General features: G+C 37.7%; 8 protein-coding genes across 11 annotated transcripts in view; 2 read left to right on the top strand and 6 right to left on the bottom strand.

The window, feature by feature from the left end:
• LOC104734879 (U3 small nucleolar RNA-associated protein 20-like) overlaps positions 1-8,472 on the bottom strand; it is a 14,047-nt gene extending 5,575 nt beyond the window's left edge. The window contains 26 exon segments of the mRNA XM_019235042.1: positions 70-854; positions 935-1,000; positions 1,111-1,236; positions 1,315-1,704; positions 1,798-1,979; positions 2,074-2,210; positions 2,302-2,771; positions 2,852-3,256; positions 3,355-3,604; positions 3,706-3,846; positions 3,930-4,104; positions 4,230-4,569; positions 4,656-4,893; positions 4,992-5,184; positions 5,255-5,580; positions 5,664-5,738; positions 5,823-6,000; positions 6,119-6,322; positions 6,521-6,694; positions 6,796-6,902; positions 7,110-7,183; positions 7,265-7,343; positions 7,684-7,728; positions 7,842-7,999; positions 8,089-8,220; positions 8,311-8,472. Of these exon segments, the coding sequence (XP_019090587.1) occupies positions 70-854; positions 935-1,000; positions 1,111-1,236; positions 1,315-1,704; positions 1,798-1,979; positions 2,074-2,210; positions 2,302-2,771; positions 2,852-3,256; positions 3,355-3,604; positions 3,706-3,846; positions 3,930-4,104; positions 4,230-4,569; positions 4,656-4,893; positions 4,992-5,184; positions 5,255-5,580; positions 5,664-5,738; positions 5,823-6,000; positions 6,119-6,322; positions 6,521-6,694; positions 6,796-6,902; positions 7,110-7,183; positions 7,265-7,343; positions 7,684-7,728; positions 7,842-7,999; positions 8,089-8,220; positions 8,311-8,379 (5,519 nt within the window). The 5' untranslated portion in view covers positions 8,380-8,472.
• Positions 8,864-10,612, bottom strand: LOC104734878 (pentatricopeptide repeat-containing protein At5g08510-like). The gene is made up of 2 exons (XM_010454555.1): positions 9,686-10,612; positions 8,864-9,587 (listed from the first exon to the last, which is right to left on the bottom strand). The coding sequence occupies exons 1-2, from the start codon at positions 10,610-10,612 to the stop codon at positions 8,997-8,999; spliced, it is 1,518 nt and encodes a 505-aa protein (XP_010452857.1). The 3' UTR covers positions 8,864-8,996.
• LOC109128290 (defensin-like protein 109) lies at positions 11,716-12,121 on the top strand. The gene is made up of 2 exons (XM_019234340.1): positions 11,716-11,844; positions 11,951-12,121. The coding sequence occupies exons 1-2, from the start codon at positions 11,748-11,750 to the stop codon at positions 12,097-12,099; spliced, it is 246 nt and encodes an 81-aa protein (XP_019089885.1). The 5' UTR covers positions 11,716-11,747; the 3' UTR covers positions 12,100-12,121.
• LOC104734877 (cleft lip and palate transmembrane protein 1 homolog) lies at positions 12,117-15,884 on the bottom strand. 3 transcript variants are annotated; one of them, XM_010454551.2, is made up of 12 exons: positions 15,580-15,884; positions 15,068-15,214; positions 14,849-14,963; positions 14,645-14,739; positions 14,430-14,542; positions 14,270-14,307; positions 13,715-13,950; positions 13,451-13,544; positions 13,175-13,371; positions 12,866-13,085; positions 12,607-12,774; positions 12,117-12,487 (listed from the first exon to the last, which is right to left on the bottom strand). In XM_010454551.2, exons 1-12 carry the CDS (start codon positions 15,802-15,804, stop codon positions 12,342-12,344), a joined length of 1,794 nt encoding a protein of 597 aa, XP_010452853.1. In that variant the 5' UTR covers positions 15,805-15,884; the 3' UTR covers positions 12,117-12,341. The 3 variants fall into 3 exon arrangements, with proteins under 3 accessions (XP_010452853.1, XP_010452856.1, XP_010452854.1); XM_010454554.2 differs by having other exon boundaries at positions 13,196-13,371; XM_010454552.2 differs by having other exon boundaries at positions 14,430-14,533.
• Positions 16,096-18,917, top strand: LOC104734873 (putative pentatricopeptide repeat-containing protein At5g08490). The gene has a single exon (XM_010454544.2). It carries the CDS (start codon positions 16,345-16,347, stop codon positions 18,892-18,894), a length of 2,550 nt encoding a protein of 849 aa, XP_010452846.1. The 5' UTR covers positions 16,096-16,344; the 3' UTR covers positions 18,895-18,917.
• On the bottom strand, positions 18,905-19,845 carry LOC104734874 (VQ motif-containing protein 31-like). Of its 2 annotated transcripts, none has more exons than XM_010454547.2 (2): positions 19,812-19,845; positions 18,905-19,651 (listed from the first exon to the last, which is right to left on the bottom strand). In XM_010454547.2, the coding sequence occupies exon 2, from the start codon at positions 19,592-19,594 to the stop codon at positions 19,052-19,054; it is 543 nt and encodes a 180-aa protein (XP_010452849.1). In that variant the 5' UTR covers positions 19,595-19,651; positions 19,812-19,845; the 3' UTR covers positions 18,905-19,051. The 2 variants fall into 2 exon arrangements, with proteins under 2 accessions (XP_010452849.1, XP_010452850.1); XM_010454548.2 differs by lacking the exon at positions 19,812-19,845 and having other exon boundaries at positions 18,905-19,242; positions 19,336-19,671.
• Positions 20,105-20,736, bottom strand: LOC109124987 (VQ motif-containing protein 31-like). The gene is made up of 2 exons (XM_019234455.1): positions 20,401-20,736; positions 20,105-20,307 (listed from the first exon to the last, which is right to left on the bottom strand). Exons 1-2 carry the CDS (start codon positions 20,732-20,734, stop codon positions 20,105-20,107), a joined length of 537 nt encoding a protein of 178 aa, XP_019090000.1. The 5' UTR covers positions 20,735-20,736.
• On the bottom strand, positions 22,318-22,906 carry LOC104734872 (peroxisome biogenesis protein 1-like). The gene is made up of 2 exons (XM_010454543.2): positions 22,634-22,906; positions 22,318-22,535 (listed from the first exon to the last, which is right to left on the bottom strand). Exons 1-2 carry the CDS (start codon positions 22,898-22,900, stop codon positions 22,497-22,499), a joined length of 306 nt encoding a protein of 101 aa, XP_010452845.1. The 5' UTR covers positions 22,901-22,906; the 3' UTR covers positions 22,318-22,496.

Here is a 22,913-nt window from a genome sequence, read left to right as displayed (position 1 = left end):
AACGTTACATTTTCAGCAATCAATTTCAGAGTAGCAAGTGACTTGCGTGTTTTCGTTTCTTTCTTCGTCTTCAATGAATATTTTCTATCCTCTTTGTGTTCATCAACATCTCCAAGGATATCAGCTTCCACCACATCAAGGAGATTTCCCAAACAATGATCCAACATCCAACCCGTAGGGTTTGGCAGGCACTCAGATAAGATGGAATTGACAGTGTACCCGAGCACATGAACCTCAGATCCTTTGTTAAGTAATGAAACAAGTTTTTGAAGGAAAAGTTGCAAGTAACCCTCCAGCCCAAGTTCCTTCAAACAAGCAGCCAGAACCTTTCTGGCTTCATCACGTGTGCGGTCCTCCCGATGCCTTAAAAATTTGGAAATTTTATAAACTAGAGAATCAAGATTTGAGTCCATTATCTCTTTGGGGAGCAGCTTTAGAACCTTCACCGCAGCTACATAGCTTCTCAGAGTAACACTATCAGATTCAGAATCCATCAGCTTCTGTATCTTGGGGAACAAGGTTTTCTCGAGGCAAGTCCTAACCTCCTGTTCGTGACCATCTTTTGCAAAATGAAATTTGTCCAAAATCGAGCAGACGAGGTTCAGCAGACGCTTTCTCTTGTCCTCCGTATGCGTCTTCATCTCACGGAAACACCGATTCAGCAGAGCGTAGTACGAGCACCAACTCATATGAGCTGACACGGATGCAAGGGCTTCTGCGCATGCGTCATGGAGATTTTGAACATTTTTATCTTGACCTTTTCTATTCTGACCTTTTCTGTCTTGACCTTTTTTATTTTCTCCATCAAGCAGCATGTTGAAAAACACTGAGACTAGAAATTTTCTCATTACGCCCTGCAACCCCAATAGCAATTGGTCATATTGACACTACAAAAAATAGAATTCAAAGAATCTAAGAGACGCAAAGAGATCACCTCAGGCAGACTTCTATCTTTGATCTCCTTGGCAAAACGGTTAATCGCCTTTTTTCTACGGTGTATCTACAAGACATTTAAAAGAAATAAAAAGTCACTATAAGGTTTCTATCATCTTTCATAAACTATAAGCTATATAAGCTGCAAAGATACAAAATGTGAAGGAGTCATTTTACCTGAATGCTAAAGACGTTTTTAAAGAAATCAATGTCATCGTTTTCAGAGCATAAGGGTCCGAATGCAGCAAGATTCCCGGAATCTGGAAGTTTTGTCACCATTTTGCGTATCAAGAGAATCTCCTCCTGCAGCAAAATTATTCGTTTCTAAGAATCTTTAATGCAAACAAGAGAGCTAAGGATATCCATCTTAGTAAGCAGTACCTTTCCACTAGAAATTCCTCTGTTTAGTGCATCTCCAATGTGTTTCAAAATAAACTTATTTATAATCCACAACACAAGATCTCCTGTCCAGGTTGCATCAGATTTTGAAACCTCTTTGCCATTGTCAGAGTGAGCTGAAGCCTCTTGGCAAAGTATAGAAGCTGAAAATTCAATAAAAGTGCACAAGAGGTTGAATGCACAATCCTTTAAAGTAACTTCTGATGATGATATGTTGTATAAACTCTGTGAGAGTATAATCATCATCTGCTGCTCCGAGGATTTGGTAAAGAAATCTGCATCAATCTTTGCATAAGCTTTAATTATTGTTTCATAGTCAAGGTCATCAACTTCCATAGGTGAGGTTGCATTCATATCGCAGACGCATTTCGCCTGTAGGATGACGCAACCAGTAGTTTGTTACAGTCTCAAAACAAAATGAGAAGGAAATGACTCACAGCTTCAAACAGAGATTTGTATACTTACCATTAGATCCAGAGAGGGGTCGATTTTTGCAAGAGATATAAGAAGATCACAAATGCATAATCTAACATCATGTGCAGCATCAACAAGCAGAGGAGAGATTGTATCAATAATTTTGCTAGTACTCTCACTCCCAAGAAACGATGTGATTTCCTTAATGGCTACCAAAGCCTCACGATGAATATCTGTATAAACAATAAGACAGTCACACAAGAGACAATCAACATTATAATTCTAACCAAGAAAAGAAATGAGACTAATAAGTAACAGTAACCATACCAGAATCTTTCACACGTTTATCCAAGAAAGACAGCAAGATATCCAAATACTCCATTACATTAGATTCATCTCCGATGTGCTTCGACAATAGTTTAAGTATCTTAATCTCTCTTTCTCCATGATACTTGAATGATTTCCTGGTCATAATTAACACTTTTTCTTTAAAACAAAAGAAGTAGAAACAAAAGACGAAAGTAACAAAGTCTTTTAATTAACAAGAGCCCTTACCTTTTCAACATATCCCAGCGGAAAAGAGAATGCAAGCTGTTAATCAGTGCCTCTATATATGGATCTAAGAATCCTTTGATAATATGGTCATCATCATCATGATCATCCAAGTCACTCTCAAGACAGAGCAGATTCTCTATGAAACTCAAGGCAGAGGACTTTATAGCTTCTGAAGCTGTGGCCACTGTTATAACTGAAAATATGTCTGGAATAAGAGACTCTTCCCGACATAACAAGGTGATGAGACTGCGGCTTTTACTCATCGACAAGAAGCATGAGAACAATGAGCTTGGTTTCTCACTGCTAGAACCCTCCTGCTTAAAACTCTTGATTAACGAATTCACTGCAGAAAAGAAGAGGTCCCAGAACTCAGAGCCAAGATCACAATCCTTGTACTTTTCAAGAACACGAGCAATGATCTTCAAACATAAGGATCTCAACTCTTTAAATTGCTTTAAAGAACTGCCAGCCTACACCAAAAAAAAGAAAAAGAGACGGTCAATATGTTCCAAAGAAATGAAATGAGCGGAAACCTTAATAACAATTTTACCTGGTCGAGATATGTTGAAACAATCTCTTTATCAATGCTCTTTTCTTCGTCGATATTTGGATCATAGGTTATCAATAGCCGGACAACACATCCCATCAGAAAGTCTAGAAATGGTCGGACATGTAATACATCAAAGACTTCAAGTATGTGTTGTATGACATGAAGAAAACCAAATTTCTTCTTCCAGGATAAGGTCGAAATAGTATCGGCGTTGATAGATTTGAGAAAATTCGACTTTTGGAAATAATCCAGAGAGCTTTTGCCTGAGCTCCAAAACAAGTCCATTGTTTCCTCTGATATGATGTTTAAAGGCTTCATCAACAATGCGAAGAACAGAGAAAGTTCATTAACATCTACCTGAGATATAAGGCCAAGAACCGCCTCCCGGTGACGAATACTTGTATGCTGAGAAAAGAAAAAGAAAAAAAAAAATTATTGAGACCTAAATGATAACCCGCATTGGCAAAGGTGAAGTAAACTAAAAAGAAAATATTAGTATGTACCTTACGCGACGCAGAAGTCTTCAAATTCCTAACTTTAGGCATGAGGATCCTAATTACAAGAGAAACAAAATGACATCTGTGAGCTTCTTCGATGTCCATGGAGAAGTTCCAGGTCGCGAGCTCTTCTCTCAGTTCTTTTGGTTTGATCAAATTCTCCAAGCGATGGCGGTGTGGGAGTAGATAGTCATTCCACAACACAAGGCACTCTAGGACACTCATTTGTATTTCAGCATCATTATGGTCTAGGAACCTGGTAAAACATCCAAAGAACACAAAACGCATGCAGAGAGATGTCAACGAAATTATCTTACTCCAAGATATTCAAAAGAACAATGGATTATTAAAATCAACCTGCTCTCCATAACATCGTTTACAAACTGACTAAAACAAGAAGACCTCGGATTCTTCATCAACTTCAGTAAAGCCAACCATTGTAAAAGCAACCCCTTCCACTCCTCTCCTTTACAAGCTCCGCCATTATATAATCCGACCCTACAACGTAGAGAGAAAGACTTATGGCAACAGAAGATGATTCAGTTACTCTTCAAGAACAAAATACATAGCGATATGATTACCTCAAAGGATTTTCGCTGTTGTATCCCAGAAATTTTAATAACAAAGGGAGAAGATCAGAGGCTCGAGACTGTGCAACAGTGGGAATTTTTTGTAAGGTCTTGAGCAACAGAGATACTACTTTTCCAGTAGGTGTGGACCGTATAGTATCAGACGAATTAAAACGCTCTATCAGAACTGAAGATTGAATAAGACAAACATTAGAACTATAAAGAAGAGAAAAAAGATATATAGATGAAAAGGATACTGTAAGAGATGCAAAATATTGTAATATAGAGACACAAATTATTGAAAAAACCTACCAGTATGCATCTGTGAAATGCTGTCGTTTTCATTCTCACTATGATTGTCGAGTGCTTCAAGTTTTAGTTGGCACTGGCCCAAATAATGAACAAAATCATTCCACACCGCTCCTGTGTGCTTCGTCATAAGAACCGCAAGGCACTCAGATACTGGTTCCCATATTTCCCAAAATTGATTATAAAATAACCCTATCATTCCCTTAAATACAAGTGGCACATATGTGTCATGTATCCTGCCAGCAGAGAGATAGTTTTGTATAGTATTAATGTCCTTGACCAACTCCCTTTCAGTCGATACTGTGAGATGAGACTCCTCGATTGCTTTCAATAACTGAAGAACCTGGTAATTTGAAGGGAATTTTTTCTTAAATTAGTTAAGACGATTATAGAGTGCAGAGGGATACAGAAGTAAGGATATCTACTCACATTGTTGCTTTCAGGGGAAGACTTTTGCATGACTTCAGTTCTCAGTTTCTTCATTGGAGGATGCTCTTCAAAAGAAGGCTTGGGATACGAAGTTTCAAAATGGCACAAAATCCTTAAAGTCACAAGACGGACGTCTTTTTTAGAGTGACATAAATTTTCAGAAAATATGTCAAACGCATCTTTAGCAATATTTGCTTGGAGCTCTGGACATGCCTTATCATTCTTAGCTAATAGAGGCCTGTGAATAAAAAAACGTATCAGTGTACCATCACAGAGTCATCAAACATGGGGAAGAATAACACTGAATAAACAAACCACCAGAACATATAAACTCACCTATACACAAAATCCAAATAGTCAGCCACAGGAGACAGCACTTGTACACATGACTTGTAAGATTTAGCAAGAGACAAAGCTTCCTCTAGATGACTGTCGATGAGTCTTCCACTAGAAGAGAATTTGTGACATGACCTCAAAGCAGCACCAAGTAAGCTCTGCCACATCAGTTCCGGAGCACTAAAAGTGTTTACTGAAAATGAAAAATTTGAGTTATGATAACTTCTAAGAAATAAGACGTGAATGGCATGGCAAAAACTTACCAACTGAGGCTGCCAAATGCTGTATGAGAGTATTTTTAAAGCAAACCAGCAATGATGGATCCTCTTTAAAATAGGGAAAACATTTGATAGCTCCCAAAGCAGCAGCCAACTCAGCCTCTTCAATTTGAGCTAATCCTATATTCTCTATATTCGTTTGGATTTTCTTAATCTTCTCTTCCAAGAACTCATGAATTCTCTCAAATTTGCTCTCAAATGATTCATCTATGATGTTCACCCTCTCATGACTTGTTTGCTCACTCTCACACAGTGATAGTAACAGAGGAATAACCTCCTCAGGAGACACCAAAATCATATTGTTGATCGAACTGCAATACACAAGTTAGTCACTAAAGACATAAATGAGAGGCAGAGTTAGAGAGGTAACAAAAAAAAACGACGTGGATCTTGCCTTAATATATTACTTGTAAAGGCTTTCAGAATGAATTTATCCTTAGCTAGCAACTCTCGCAAAAAACTCAGCAAACTGCAAAGATTGCATGATCCATTATAAAGAAAATAGAATATTTAGCGTTGAAAAGTATAAATAGATCAATTGTATACAAAATACCTCGAACACTTCACGGAAAAAATGGGAGCCCATTGCGAAGCAATGGATTCCATTTCATTGGCAGCACTGGGACTGTCAATGGTGCATAACATTAGTCCCATAACTTTATCAAGAACAGCAGAGGAATCTATAAAAGTTGGCACAATCTGGCTCACGAGTCCAACCAAATATGGGTAATCTGTTACACATTGACAACGACATAAATAGCCAATAAGATCATGAAAATGTATGCTTTCTGCACACAAGAAAGAACAACAGCAAGAAAGTCGAAAAAATTGGATTACTTAATAACTCACCATAAACCTTGAGACCTTTCTCAACCCTAACAACTGAAGTAAGAAGAGTCAGGAGTCGGCTTAAATGATCTGTTGCTTTGTTTTTGATTGATTCTTTTGTTTCTTCATACAGGCAGTTCCACATAACAAATAATTCTTCTGCTTTAAAATCCTTGCATATTCTTTGCAAAGTTGAACTCAAAGCTTCTACTATACTACAAGAACCTGGAAAACGAAATACAGGGTCCAACCAAGGTCAGAAGAAAGGGAACCATGTAAAACAGCTTAGGAGTATAAATTCAGGATTAAACCAACACCAACTTCCCATTCTCTAAACTTAATTCCTAAACTAATCACATGCGAAACAGAGATCATTAGACTTAATGAAATATTTCAACGCTATGTTTAGAAAAGAGGACTTGCCCTGAGGAAGTTGATCACCCAAGGACAATGTTGAATCTTTCAGTAAGAAACTCAAAACCTTCCCAGCTTTGGAATGAAGATGCTCAGAGGTACCCCTCATCACATGATATAGTATACTATCTCCTCCACATTTTTTCAGTGGATATGCAATTTCGGAGAGGATCCTTTTGATCCCTGCAATGTTCATGGGACAAGAGTCAACTGGACTGTCCCTAACATAGATATGAAACAAACAAAAAGAGAGAGAGAGAGAGAAATGAAAAGCAATTCATCACCTATTTCGAGTTGCTCATCCCGTGCAGTCCTCAACAAAAATGATATGGAAGGTGACATCAATTTGATGATATGTTCGCCGGGGTAATACCTCAGCTCCAATGTATCCCTACATCAAACGAAGATTCTTTTAGAAAGTAAAGAAAATCCTACAGCGTAAGATATAAGAAACCCCAACAATATGTGTGTTTTATGTATTTTGACCTTAACGGAAGACAACTACAATATTAGTCCACAGCAAAGAACCTAAGTCAGGCTGCTAGTAACAGATAACCTACTCATATAGTCCAGAAGAACTATACAATTCCGTACTTACCTGAGAATACCTTCGATGTCACATATGAGATACTTCTGCAGATCCCGCACTATGTGCGACCATGATAAGAATATCTGCCAAAAAAAAAGAAGAAGAAGAAGATAATATTAAGCATTGTCCTGAGGGGAGAATGTGTTAGACAAGAGAGCAAAAACCTGCTCAAGAATATCTGGTTCTTTCTGTCCACCATTTCTCAGGAGAGTCACTATGGAGTTAACAAGCTGTGGAAGGAAGCTAGACAAGGACAAAAGCAACAATTGGTTAGAAGATATAAGATCCAATGTACGCAAATTCAAAGAGAAGGAAGGGAGACAACAAAATTTCAATAGCAGTTTGTAAGCATTGCATTTAAGGGCGGTTACTAAATCAGTTCATACAAGTGAAAAAAAAACTAGATTTTCCAGTGTTCCATGAGTACTCTGTATGCATCTCAAAACAATTCAACGCAATAACTTCCACAAAGTTAGATCATTACAGAGTGTGCCTGGAAATCTAATATTTGATCCTGCGCACTTCCAAAAACCATAAAAGAGGATTGTGCAGCTGAAAAGAATTAGAAAAAAAAAATACTCACGGAAGAAAGCCGTCCAAGAGATCCCTCGATAAAGCATATATCAACCTAAGCAAAAAAGAGAAAGAAGAAGAAAAAGGTGAAAAAAACAGAGATTATAAATTTTCTGTATCAATTTTGAGTGAATAAGAAGAAGTTAAGAGTGAAGAAGATAGCAAAACCATAGAAAGGCTTCGAGAGAGAATCTTGCTTTGACATGTAAACCAGAGACAAGTTTAGAGAAAATTAAATCTTGATGCAAGGCAACCAACGGCAGAGTTTGAACACAGGGCAACATTTCTTCATAAAATTTTATAAAATCCGCTGCTGTATTCAGTTCCTGCATTTAAAACCAAACAAAATTGAACGAAACTTTAATTCATTCATTCCTGCAATCGATGTGAAAATTTCCATCATCATTCAACATACCCTAAATTCAACGAGGCAATCCTTGAGATATGTGGAACCCTGTGAAGGCTCATCATTCACCTTATGTAAGCTCCTAAAGACTTTGAGGACCTTGCTTTCAATTTCATTCACTTTCTCGGCGAAATTCTTAAACTGAGTAAGAAACCATAATTAAATTAGAGAGAGCATGCATGTGACCAAAAACACTCATGTCAGTGAATAATTGATTACGAGAAGACCAACCACAAATCTCTTCCTTCCCTCAGAGTTGCTATGTGACTTGACAGCCCGAGAATCAGCAGCAGTCGCCATGATGAGCAAACTTCGAAGCGAATTCAATACAGATGGATGCCAGAGCGATCGGCTTCTTCTTTTTTTTTTTTGCGTTGGGATAAACGATTTTGAGAGTTTGACAGTCGCCTTTTGTGNAAAAAAAAAAAAAAAAAAAAAAGTCAAAACCCTTAAAATCTTTAAATTAGTTTTAAAAAATTAAGTCAAAACGAATAATACTATTTTAGACCGGGTAGGGTAACTTGTCGGTTAGATAAAGTATACCGGAACTTTGATATCCTCGGTTCCGGTTTTGTATTATGTATTCTTTCTTGTCAAATGTTTTTGATGAAGTTTGAGCGTTACAATTCGATCGATATATAGAAAACCAGTGATGATCTCGTCTCAATTTCACCTACACGAATTCCATGTCAGCTTTCTATCGTCTCATCTCGTCATGTTCGATGTAAATTGATTGATATACATAATTTGCGTTTCGGTTTGTTTCAACAACTGGATGATACTGTATACCGAAGAATCTCATTTGATTTGAGTCTAGGAATGTGAAAAACGCCAAAATCACATATTGTTGTAGTTTCAATAGACCCATTCAGTTCGACATTGATACTGAACAAGTGAAGAAAGCAAACATCTGCCTTTCATATGCATAGTTGTTCAAGCTGACTCTTCTCAGGTTTCATTCTCCTGAAAATTTCATCAAGAACCTGATAGATCTCGTAAGATCTTGGGTGTGATTTATCTTCCACAGTGAATCTATGAACTTCAACTCCTACTTCCACAAAATAGCTATAACCAGCAGCCTTTGTCATCGTTTCCTTCTTCATCAACTTCCGCATCCTCAAAACTCCATCCCACTTCTCATTGGCGGCGTATATATTCGACATGATCACACAGTTACCTGGATTTGTTGGTTCAAGCTTGAACAGTGCCTCGCTTGCTATCTCTCCTATCTCAACATTTCCATGGAAACTACAAGCACCCAAAAGGGTTCCCCATACCACAGCATCTGGTTTCATTGGCATTGTTTTGATGAGATCACAGGCTTCTTGCAGCTTCCCAACACGCCCTAAGAGATCGATCATGCATCCGTAGTGCTCTAGCTTTGGCGAAACCTTGTGAACTTCCTCCATGGACTTGAACAATTCTTGGCCCTTCACCACCATCCCACCATGAACACAAGCTAGCAGCAACGCAACAAATGTCACTGTATCGGGTTTTTCTCCTTCTCGCTGAAGTACCAACAGAATATTATAAGTGTTAGAACTCTAAAGAACAGAGGAATCAACATGCTTTTGAACTGAAGAAGAAACAAAACAGAAACGCTCACCAACATGTGGGCATAAAGTTCAAGAGCTTCGTCATGTTTCCCGTGAGTAGCAAGACTACCGATCATGGAGTTCCAGGAGCACAAATTTCTCTGGTTCCCAATTTCATCGAATAAACGTTTGGCTACATCAATCATTCCACATTTTGAGTACATATCTAGAAGAGCATTACACACGTAAATGTTATCAAAGAACCCGTTCTCTCTAGCATAGCCTTCTAATCTTCGGCCAATATCCAATACCCCTAGGTTTGCACAAGCGGGGAGAACACTAGCTACAGTAAAATGGTTTGGTTTCACGGATTTGTCTTTCTCCATACACAAAAACATCGATAAAGCTACAGAGTAATTCCCGTTCTGAGAAAACCCAGAAATGACGGTGGTCCACGAGGTAACGTTCTTACTAGGCATGGAATCAAACAACTCCATCGCCGCCTTCGTATCACCATGTCTCTGGTAGCCCGTGATCATTGCATTCCAGACCGGTACATCTCGGCTAGACATTTCGTCGAACACTCTGCGCGCACAACACAATGCTCCTAGCTTCGAGTAGGAAGTGATTAGAGCAGTGCAGCAGAACGAATCAGACTCAAACCCGGATTTGAAAAACTGCGAATGAAGCAACCGTAAAGGTCGAGCAGACGAAAACGAAGCAGAAGCTGCGAAGATGAAATTGAAAGTGTGGTGATTTGGTCGGAGACCATTGTGGGAGAGGAGATTGTAGAGGACGATTGATTCATGGGGTTGGCCATGAACAGAGTAAGCTTGAATTAGCTTGTTGTAGAGGAAGATACAAGGGTTTCGATGAAGATCAAAGAGCTTTCGGGCATAAACAAGGTTTGGAATCAGACGCAGTCGTTGTAAGAGATCTCTGGTTTCGTCTACTCCTGTTCTGATACACTGCGCGTGGACCTGCTTGATCTGATTCATTCCCACGCGTCCACTTTTCTCACGCGCTACTAATGCGTTATATAAGAAACGGTGTTGTTAACTTAATTATGTATATGGGCTCAATCGTCGTTAGTTGCATTGCAGAAAGGTTGAAGATTACGGCCCATATAAGTCACCGACCAACTAACGGCGTCGTATTAAGTAATCTTGCAAGCAAATATCTGCCAACAAGTTTATAAATTTTACATAAAATTTTGTTTTTATATATAGATATATAAGAAAATATTTATGATATATTGTAAAATGAATACTATAGAATATATCCTCATTAATTTAGAATTTATAAAACTTTGTTGAATACATTTATGGAATGTTATTTTAGTCATAAATTTTTAATTAGAGATACTAGGAGATATCCCGTGCTTTATAGCAAATGAAGACAAAGTCAACATTTTTTCCTATAACTATAATAATAATAATTATTGTTATGTATTTTTGAAAAGTTATTTTGTTTGAGAGAGTATCTATTTTTAATATTGAAATTGTTTGGTAAATCTATATATATATATATATATTTACATACTAATTATTTTAGAATGTTATAGTATTTTAATTTGATTCAAAATAATTTGTAAATGAAATAAAAGGCAGATAATATGAGAAACAAAAATTAAAATCTTAAAAAAATCTCCCAAATATAGTTATGAAAAATAATCATATTGTATATAGAAATATAAAATCGTAGTTTTTAAATTCTGATTGGTTTACAATTTTTTGAAATTAGTTAGTAATTTTCTTCCATAACTAATTAGTGAGAGAAAGTATTTTTTTTTTTTAAACTAATAATTATTTCAAAGATTTTATTAGTCTAATATTTAAAATACATATTTACCCTTACTGAAAAATTAAACATTTGCTTGAAGACCAATGACATGACAATGTGATTTTTTATACTTTATAAAGTTTGTTTTATATATGTACTTATTAATTAGTATGGTAAAATATCTGGCAATTCAGGGATATGATTTGACTATAATCTATTGTTATGCAAAGTGTATATTCTCTAGAATTCATATGTGTATATATATACTTGTCTACTGTGAATAAATAATATCATCAATCTACGTTACATTTACGTAGAGACGTAGAGTATCAGAGCAGGTTTAAAACAACAATGGACTTCACTAAGAAAATAGTGGTAGTATTTGCTTTCACCATTATGTTGGGTATCTGTACTGTTCATTGCCGTCCAAGTTTCAAAACCATTCCTTGTAAGATTCTGTTTTCTTTCTTTTTTTTTTTTTTTGGGTTATTGCTTACATGTTTCTTTTAGTGCTTCGCTATCGACGTTTGATATACTATACCTTTTTGATTTAGTGTTTGAAGAAAAATATAGATTTACTCAGTGTTTCGACACAGCACCATGTATGGGAGGGATGATGAAATGCATTGAGTTCTGTAGCTCGATGGGGACTGCGGATGGACAATGTAATAATGAAAACCTCTGTTGCTGCACTTATGAATAAGAACAAGTAATTGAACCTTACAATGAAGGTTATATCTACTTCACAAGAATAAGTCTGGTAGTCTAGGACTGCATATGCGTCCTGTATTGCGAGAATGATCTTTCCGTGATACATTTTTTTTTTTCTTTTAATCCTAAATAAAATTCCTTCTGGGTATAAATAGCATTTAACAAAACTTTCTAGAACAGGAAAAAACAAAAAAAAAGCTCAAAATTGTTTAGAAAGACAAAGCACAAAGCTAATTAATTTGTTTTCTTGTCATCTTCTTGGTCAGTGATATTCTTTGTATCCACAGAGTCTTTTTCACCTCCAAAACCAAACTCGTTGACACGTGTTTTGTCCACAGGGTAAACCCATCTCTGGTACAAGTATATCAAGAATATCACATCTGCAAAAACAACAACACCAAAATTAGATCATCATCATTCTCTTCTTTTTTTTGTGAATCCTAAAATTATCCTAGATACGTGAATCAACAAACTCAGGGAGAGATGGATTTGTATTTACCATCGCGGAAGACAGAAAGGCGATGCAGCATTGGCATTTTGATGACAAAAGCAAAGAGATCGTCGATGATTGTGTTGAGGAACTTGTATGTCATTTGCCTCCATGGTAAATGTGCTACTGACTTCAGCTTATAGTTGATGAACAATTGAGGACACATCATAATGAAACCTGCAAACACATAACAGATGGATCTCAACTCAATAGAATCAACTACAAGAGAGCTTTGAACTGGTCAAAGAGAATTTTTAAGGCTTTTTACCAAACATGTAGACGCAGCTCGTTAGTGAAGATAGGATCCATGAGTACCAACTCTTGTGGCGTTCATAGGCGAGTGAATATACGGAGAACCCCGCGACAAGGAGGAGGAGCACATAGGATAAGAATTTAATGGCTATATCGTCATACTCCTTAGTTTTGTTGCTTGCATAGGATTCACGGTCGTGGAACCTCAATCTTGGAATCATTCCACTTCGATCAACCTGAAAAAATTATATGTTTGTCAGGGTATATATACGCAAGGCAAAAATCAGATTGAAAGTATCACTTGCTGTTTTTTTATTGATGTTACACATGCACAAAAATACTGGACTTTTCCTATTTTCCAGAACTCGATGCAGACACCAACTCCAGAACTAGCCAATATCATCCATGAAGTGTCGTTGTCAAGCAGGTAGAGGAAGATGATGAACTGACAGATAAAGTTCAGCACAACAGACTTCGCAGACAGTCCTTCCATAGATTTGTTCTTGTTCCAAAACTGGATATCTGCAAGCAAAGCAACAGAGTATCAGATAGCTAAGTTTATCAAGCATTTTAGAAAAGCAGGTGCTCTTTTGGTGTTTACCATTTTTGAATGCGAGGAAGTCAAATACAGAATGAAGCATCGAAACAAACATTGTGACGCCTAACAGATAGGGATTTCCTTCCAAAAACACCCTCTGCGAAATTAACCTTAAAAAAAAATTAATCACCGTAGCTCCAATTAACAGAAAACAATCACTCACATCTCTCTACTAGTTTCGGGTATCATAGTTAGAGTAGTTAGATGCACATCTTAGTATATGCAATATGGCAATGAAGCAAGCTGAACATAAAAGACCAGAATTACCTTTAGTTCGTCAGATTCACCATCAAGCATGCTTCCATAGCTACGGTGAATCTGGAAAGACTGATCAATCTGCTCAAACAGCTGCCACTTTGTCATGCTTATGGGGCTTACTTCCAGATTAAGTGGTAGCTCTGAGGCTGTCTCATTGATTATAATCAACTTATCCCTTAGCAGCCAAAACTCATTGAAGACAACTGTAGGGTAGTAGTTTACAGTACTAGGTTCCACCATTAAGTCTGCCAATTAAATTACGTAAAGGAAAGAGCAAATATGGACCATCACACCTATAGCATAGCGAAAAGCAATCCTCATCTATATTCGATTCCAGCGAGTGATGTGGCACTAGTTCCAAAAACCCAGAAACTCAAGTTTTAGTTCTTGAGAATTTTGAATTTTCAAACAAATTAGACCAACTTATGTTATAAATGGCATGGGAGATGATACACATGCTACTATGCTAGTGTCTTCAATTGTTAGAGAAGGATGTGTATAAAGAAAGAGTTGTCAAAAACTCAAATAATAACAGGCACATCATCAGTAGATATATAAGGATACAAGGAGCAATGTTTGGTGGTACACCATGCTCTGGATAGCTGTAAGGAAATTGAAAATGGTTAGCAAACGTTTTATGAGATTCATTGTAAAAACTGAACCCAAAAGAAAAGAAAGCATGCTCCATTATTCATCTACCAATTATCAGTACTAACTAACTTACCGAGTAAAATCATCGACTAGGTTAATTGTGACATTTGGTTTCCAGTGGGATACCCATTCCACAGGGCCTTCATCCTTGAGATCCGAATCCTTACCATTAACCTCCTGCGATGTCTGCTTTGTGTTAGTTCATAAGCATGTGTGCCATCACAGGCCAAACAATATCATAAAAACATTGAAAAAAGTTCTGTATCAAAAAGTTTCCTAGAGACACACCTCAACTTCCGCATTAGATTCATCAGAGTCTTTCGGATTTCCCAGCAGACTCTTCTTCTTATCCACTTTACGCTTTGGCAAGTAAGTCGCAACAGCTGAAACAGAGAAACGAGTTGTCCAACTTATCGAATACATAATAAATCTACCAACCAAAAACAACTGTCAATGAAAAGGTTGTTTGTGTATGAAAAAGGGAGGTCTTACGGTGTGTTCTGCCAAAACAGTTAAGAGGTTGGTATTCCGGATCGCTGGGATCTACAGGATAACCAGATCGAGCAAAGAAGACATGAGCATAGAGACTTCCATTATTCTTCAGTGCCTGTAACAACAGACATCGTAAGTCAATGGAGCCTATATATTATTAATCTAGAAAGAATCATATCAAGAAACCCAAATACCTATATCAGTTGAACATGAAGTTACCTCGGATGGATGATACGTCGTTAACAAGGTCCTAGTGCTCTCTGGCTTCCACACAGCATAAGGTATGTTTGTCTCGTGACAAATAAGAGCACCTTCATTCCCAAAGTCATTGAATTTCTCATGCTCCGAAAGATAAAACCACATATCCTGAAACAATGATTCATACATCATAACCAAACAACAAATCAGTGATCAGAAAACCCTGCCACCAATCTGTGTCCCAAGAATCATGTTCCAGAACCAAAACGGTGTTACAAAAAAAACCCACTGATTTATTACAGTAAAGTATCTGAAACACATATCCTGGTGAAGTTAAACTCGAATCTATACACAACCACAGTAAAACCCTAAACCACCCAGAAGCAGAGAAAAAAGCTCTGACAAGACCAAACTCTGTGATTCAAACCCAAAAGTAACGTTTTTAAAAACTTCAGAAGAGAGAAACGAAATCAAATTTGCGAAACAAAAACTAATCGCAAGTATCACCAGTGATTTAAACAAGAAAAAATTACCATGGGCTCTCCCCTATGAAAGAGATTGGACATAAGGTGAGAAGGCTTAGAAGGATCCGCATGTTTTGGTTTCGGAGAAAAGAACTTTGAAGCAAAGTAGCAGAACATGGCGATTCTTATGATTCCTGTAATACTCTGCCCAAACCCACCAGCTTGTCGTTGCTGTTGCTGCTGCTGCGGCTCGCCATCAACCACCGCCGCTGTTTCACCTGCCGGTGGCGCCATATTCGTAGAAGATGCTATCGTCGTCAGTGCCGATTTAAAACAGAGAGATGTAACTTTATCGTATCAGAGATGTGTCAAGCAGAGTCAGACGAGGGGTTGGTTATATATATTTATCGAGTTTATGTTTTTTTTTCTTTTTTTTTCCTATTCTTCGAATAATAATAGGAATACTAAATTTGCATTCAAGGACTTAACTAATTTAATTTATTAATTTTAACCCTTTATTTTTAATTGGATTTAAAATAGTCTATGTATTTATAATTCCAGTTCACTCAGAAAAATACACTCGCTTGCTTTTTTTATGTGGAGATGGAGACTGAGCGACATCTTCGTTGATTGATAAATAAGAAACATTGGTAAAGATTCTGCTTTTTGAATTTCTCTGTGTCTGTCACATATGGAAATCGCTTATATCTGTAGTGTTACAAAGTTGGAAAGAAACTGTTCTTGCATATCAGATGTTTGTGAAAATGTCTGATCCAAATTCTCTACCGTGGGTTTTGTTAATAAACGGGCGTTGCTGTGATATTTAAGGGAAAGATGGAGATTTTACGGCAATTTGTTCAAAAATTCAGACTTTCGTCTGGTTTTGGAACTGATCACAAGGTTTTTTCGGATGTTTTCAAAGCTTGTGCTTCAGTGTCTGAGGTCATATCAGGGAGGGCTCTGCACGGTTTCGTGACCAAGCTTGGTCATATGGAATGCACTGTGGTTTCTAAGTCGGTTCTTAACATGTATGCGAAATGCAAGAGGATGGATGATTGCCAGAAGATGTTTAGGCAAATGAACAGTGTTGATCCTGTTGTTTGGAACATTGTTCTGACTGGACTTTCGGATTCTTCTGTTCATGAGACGATGAGGTTTTTCAAAGCGATGCACTTTGCTGACGAACCTAAGCCCAGCTCTGTTACCTTTGCGATAGTTCTTCCTGTGTGTGTTCGCCTTGGGGATTCATACAATGGGAAGAGTATGCATTCTTATATTATTAAAACCGGTTTTGAAAGAGATACACTTGTGGGGAATGCTCTGGTTTCCATGTATGCCAAATGCGGGCTTATCTTCCCTGATGCTTATACTGCGTTTGATGGTATATCTTACAAAGATGTTGTCTCTTGGAATGCGATTATTGCTGGGTTTTCTGAGAACAAGATGATGGCCCATGCATTTAGATCGTTTTGTCTAATGCTGAAGGAACCTACAGAGCCTAACTATGCAACTATTGCAAATATTTTGCCTGTTTGCGCTTCTATGGACAAGGACATTGCCTATCAAAGTGGACGGCAGATTCACAGTTATGTTGTGCACAGGTCTTGGTTGCAAACCCATGTTTTTGTATGCAATTCTCTTGTGAGTTTTTATTTGAGAGTCGGAAGAATGGAAGAAGCAGCGTCACTGTTTACAAGGATGAGTTCCAAAGATCTTGTTTCTTGGAACGTTGTCATAGCCGGTTATGCATCAAATTGTGAGTGGTTTAAAGCCTTGCAGTTATTTCAAAAATTGGTGCATAAGGGGGATGTTTCTCCTGATTCGGTAACTATTGTAAGCATCCTTCCTGTCTGTGCGCAGTTAAGTGACTTGACCTTTGGCAAAGAGATCCATAATTATATTTTGCGCCGTTCTTACCTTTTGGAGGATACATCAGTTGGGAATGCTCTCATTAGTTTCTATGCAAGATTTGGTGAGACGAGTGCAGCATATTGGGTCTTTTCACTGATATCCACGAAGGATATAATATCTTGGAATACTATACTTGATGCCTTCGCTGACAGTCCTAGGCAATTTCGGTTTTTGAACCTCTTGCACCACTTGTTTAATGAAGCAATAACTCTTGACTCTATTACTGTTTTAAGCCTAGTCAAATTCTGCACAAATGTACAGGGAGTTGGTAAGGTAAAAGAAGTTCATGGGTACTCACTTAAGGCTGGTCTTTTACATGATGAAGAGGAACCCAAGCTTGGCAATGCATTGCTTGATGCATATGCCAAATGTGGTAATGTAGAGTACGCCCATAAGATCTTTCAGGGTTTGTCAGAGAGGAGAAATTTGGTTACCTATAACTCGATGTTATCAGGATATGTTAATAGTGGAAGTCATGATGATGCTCATATGCTGTTCAGTGAGATGTCTACAACTGATCTCACCACTTGGAGTTTGATGATTCGTATCTATGCTGAAAGTTGTTGCCCTAATGAAGCCATCGGCGTTTTCCGTGAGATACAAGTTCGAGGGATGAGGCCTAACACTGTGACTATCATGAATCTCCTCCCTGTTTGTGCGCAGGTAGCCTCTCTGCATCTAGTAAGACAATGTCATGGATATATTATTAGAGGCGGACTTGGTGATATCCGCCTGAAGGGGACTCTACTAGATGTATATGCTAAATGTGGCAGCTTGAAGCATGCATATTCTGTTTTCCAATCAGATGCTCATAGAGATCTGGTTATGTTCACTGCTATGGTAGCTGGGTATGCTGTACATGGTAGGGGTAAGGAAGCACTTATGATCTACTCTCATATGATTGACTCGAACATTAAGCCCGATCATGTTTTCATAACAACTCTGTTGACTGCATGCTGTCATGCGGGGTTAATACAGGATGGATTGCAAATATATGACTCAATAAGGACGGTTCACGGTATGATTCCTACAATGGAACAATATGCTTGTGCAGTAGATCTACTTGCTCGAGGGGGTCAACTTGATGATGCATATTCTTTTGTCACACAGATGCCAGTTGAACCTAATGCAAATATATGGGGAACACTGTTAAGGGCATGTACAACCTATAACAGGATGGATCTGGGGCACTCAGTTGCAAATCATCTTTTGCAAGCTGAATCTGACGATACTGGGAACCACGTTCTAATTTCGAACATGTTTGCTACAGATGCTAAATGGGAAGGCGTGATGGAGTTGAGAAACCTAATGAAGAAAAAGGAAATGAAAAAGCCAGCAGGATGTAGCTGGCTAGAAGAGGATGGGCAAAGGAATGTATTTGTGTCTGGAGATTGTTCTCACCCTCATAGAGACAGTATTTTCGACTTAGTGAATGCTTTATATCTTCAGATGAAGGAGCCTGTGGTGTTTTAATCGATGAAAATCATAAAACATTGCAAAGCTAGATCATGATGGTGTACACAAGGACATTGCACATAGATTACAGAGACAATTCTTGAGTGAGAACGCTACATGTACATAATCTTTGGGAATGTAGGCAGAAATCAAGCTTATGATTAATCTGCCAGGTTTATGGTTTGCCACTTGAATTGGGAGAAGTTAAAGGAAACAAAGGAAGCAGTTCTGGTTCTGTATACCCTGGTTTAGACCTTGGCGATGGATGCAAGTAAAAGCGTCTTTCTTTAATGGCTTTCTCCTCTTCTTCTTTAATGGCTTTCCCCTCTTCTTCAATGTTTGTTGTACAACTATCTGGCTCCCCTTCTACCAAGGACAAGTTAGAGAACAATGAAGAAGGGGTGCCCACTGGACTTGTTAAAAGGTTGGTATTACCAGATTTAGATGATGGTGTCGTACCAGTGGGCTTAAAGCTTAGAGGAGGTTTGACAATTTCAAGCTTTGGCCTCATGCATTGCCTTCTCTCATGGAGCTTTGAAGTTGGCTTCTTTTGTATGACGGTTTTTATCACTGTTGCTTCTGGTGGCGCTACTGCAGAGTTGTTCTCTGATGGACCTGTCAATCGCTGCACAATTTCTCTGAAAGTGTTGGTGTCGGTTTGGACAAATGTAGTGACAGGCTTGCAGGTAGCAACGTTCTGACTCCCTTTGTTATTCATATGTAAGTTTTTCTCTGACAAAACAGGCTTTGAATTCCACCTATTTTGGCCTCTGACCTGCGACAATGCGACCATTTATGCAGTTGGTCAGAAGATGTAAAATATTCAAACATGACAAGTGACTTCGGAGAATGTAGTCCCATCTAAAGAACCAATAAACGTCAGATTCATGCAAGGAGTTCAGAAATGAGAGTGATGGGATTGGAAGGTAAAATACTCTGAAGTTTTCTCTAAATCCGGTATCAGTTATCTTTCTTATAGACTTCCATTGTCATAATTTTTCGAAAACAAGCAACGCCAAACATTAATAGCTTACAGATACAAAAGAAGAGGCAGTCGTGTACTCAAACCTTAGCAATTTAAAAAGACCACTATATTCTTATATTATGGGGAAAAAAACAATAAAAAATTGGCTTTTCCTGAATTTGCTTTGACTTGGTGTATACTCAAAAATCTATATCAAAGTTTGGTGCTATTACTAATTGTAGGAATGACAATGAACAAAGCTTTTCATGTACTAAATCTNGGTTTGCCACTTGAATTGGGAGAAGTTAAAGGAAACAAAGGAAGCAGTTCTGGTTCTGTATACCCTGGTTTAGACCTTGGCGATGGATGCAAGTAAAAGCGTCTTTCTTTAATGGCTTTCTCCTCTTCTTCTTTAATGGCTTTCCCCTCTTCTTCAATGTTTGTTGTACAACTATCTGGCTCCCCTTCTACCAAGGACAAGTTAGAGAACAATGAAGAAGGGGTGCCCACTGGACTTGTTAAAAGGTTGGTATTACCAGATTTAGATGATGGTGTCGTACCAGTGGGCTTAAAGCTTAGAGGAGGTTTGACAATTTCAAGCTTTGGCCTCATGCATTGCCTTCTCTCATGGAGCTTTGAAGTTGGCTTCTTTTGTATGACGGTTTTTATCACTGTTGCTTCTGGTGGCGCTACTGCAGAGTTGTTCTCTGATGGACCTGTCAATCGCTGCACAATTTCTCTGAAAGTGTTGGTGTCGGTTTGGACAAATGTAGTGACAGGCTTGCAGGTAGCAACGTTCTGACTCCCTTTGTTATTCATATGTAAGTTTTTCTCTGACAAAACAGGCTTTGAATTCCACCTATTTTGGCCTCTGACCTGCGACAATGCGACCATTTATGCAGTTGGTCAGAAGATGTAAAATATTCAAACATGACAAGTGACTTCGGAGAATGTAGTCCCATCTAAAGAACCAATAAACGTCAGATTCATGCAAGGAGTTCAGAAATGAGAGTGATGGGATTGGAAGGTAAAATACTCTGAAGTTTTCTCTAAATCCGGTATCAGTTATCTTTCTTATAGACTTCCATTGTCATAATTTTTCGAAAACAAGCAACGCCAAACATTAATAGCTTACAGATACAAAAGAAGAGGCAGTCGTGTACTCAAACCTTAGCAATTTAAAAAGACCACTATATTCTTATATTATGGGGAAAAAAACAATAAAAAATTGGCTTTTCCTGAATTTGCTTTGACTTGGTGTATACTCAAAAATCTATATCAAAGTTTGGTGCTATTACTAATTGTAGGAATGACAATGAACAAAGCTTTTCATGTACTAAATCTGACTTCTCCGTCATCATCTTTACGGTGGTTACTTGTTCATATGATGAGAGAACTGTTGATAGCCAAAGTTAAACTTGTGGGTTTCTGTTTAATGCAACCCTACACATGAATTACAGAGAATGAAGAACAGGACGAAAGACATACCTGAAGAGCAAGACGAGGCAGCAAGTGAAGGGGAATTTGAATGCGAATGCTGTAGTTTTTGAAGAAATAGGAACATAAAACAGAAGAAGGAAATAATAGAAAGAGAGAGATAGAAAGAAGATATAAAGACTGTTGTTGGTCTAATGGTCACAGCTCAGAACTTGTTCATATACCAGAAAAGAGAAGAAAATGAAGAGGGAGGAAAATCAGGAGAAGAATAAGGGAGAAGAAAAAGACTATTGTATCCTTTTTGTTCTCAACCGTTTTTGGGTTTGGTGTTTTTGTCACATTTGTTTTTTTTGTTTGGTCAAACATCAAAAATGACATATTTTGTGATGAGTTAATTTCATTCTTGTCGTGAAGGAATGGAGAAAGGAAGTTAAAGAAGGAAGAAATGCATGCCGTTTCGGTTAAGGAGATAGGGAGAGAGGGACGTCACAGCAACCTCTCTTTCTCTCTCTCTCTGCCATTTTTATAAACCAAACCAAACTCTGTTTTGTTTTTTGCTTTTTTTTTTTTGGTTTTTATGTTTAGCTGTAATGTGACGATGACGATGATATATTAACTGAACTCATGACAGTTTCTTAACTGCCGAAACTGACTCTCTGTTCGTCTCCTGTAACTGTAAGATATTCTGGTTGACTCTTTTCAAGGTTCTTGCCATAACAACATTTTAATCCCTGGCGTTCTCAAGGATAGGTGGCAACAACAATCTTTACCTTCTCAATTTTTCTTCCCTTATTTTTTGGATAATTTTCTTGGTTTCATGATAAAACTGACTGTCCTGTATACATTATTTTATTCACTTTCATAAACTAGAATTAAAGAAATTTTTAGTCAAATGTATTTTATTTATGTTTTCTTAAATAAAATGAAAATTAACTAACAGCTTTTAAAAATTCCAGAATTAAACAATCGAATCTTACCATTAGTTACAGATTTAGTCCGTTTTGAAAAGTCTGTTTATGATCGTTTGGATTTTGTAGAACTTACCCTATAAAGAGGCCAACAAATTACGGCTCTCTTAACGATCTTTATTTGAAAACTCTAAAACCATTTTGACTATAATGCTTATCAGTGGACATACAAATATATCATAAAGCAAATTTTACATCATGATGTGATTCTACAATATAACAATTTCTTTTGGTCTTTGTAATTCCTTTGATTATGCTAAGGTTGCTCTTTTGCCCTTTGATTCTCTTGACTGCAAGCAAAATAAGATTTTGATATTGTTAGTAATCAACTACTGGGTTTTGTATAAAAAATAAGAGGAATTAGAGAGGAAGGGAGAGAGAGAGATACCGATTTTCTTGAATCCAGAAACTGGCTATATATGTCATAGAGCTTTTGCTTCTCGGTCTCGGAAACCGATGGCTTAGTTTTTGAAGCGATCGACTTCAGAAGAGGATCGGTTATTATTGGCGTAGTTCCGGTTTCGGGTTTATCTTCTCTGTTCAGAAACTCGTGAACAGCTGCAAGCTGGGCATCTGAGAGAAGAGCTTGAAGATCAGCTCCACTGAAGCCTTCAGTCATCAAAGCTATAGGTTCTAAGTCAATATCATCAGCCATCGGAAGCTGCAGA

The sequence above is a fragment of the Camelina sativa genome, chromosome 13, assembly GCF_000633955.1.
Source record: "Camelina sativa cultivar DH55 chromosome 13, Cs, whole genome shotgun sequence".
Taxonomy (NCBI): domain Eukaryota; kingdom Viridiplantae; phylum Streptophyta; class Magnoliopsida; order Brassicales; family Brassicaceae; genus Camelina; species Camelina sativa.
Note: the sequence above shows the minus strand (reverse complement) of the source record. Positions and strands in the feature narration are given on the sequence as shown.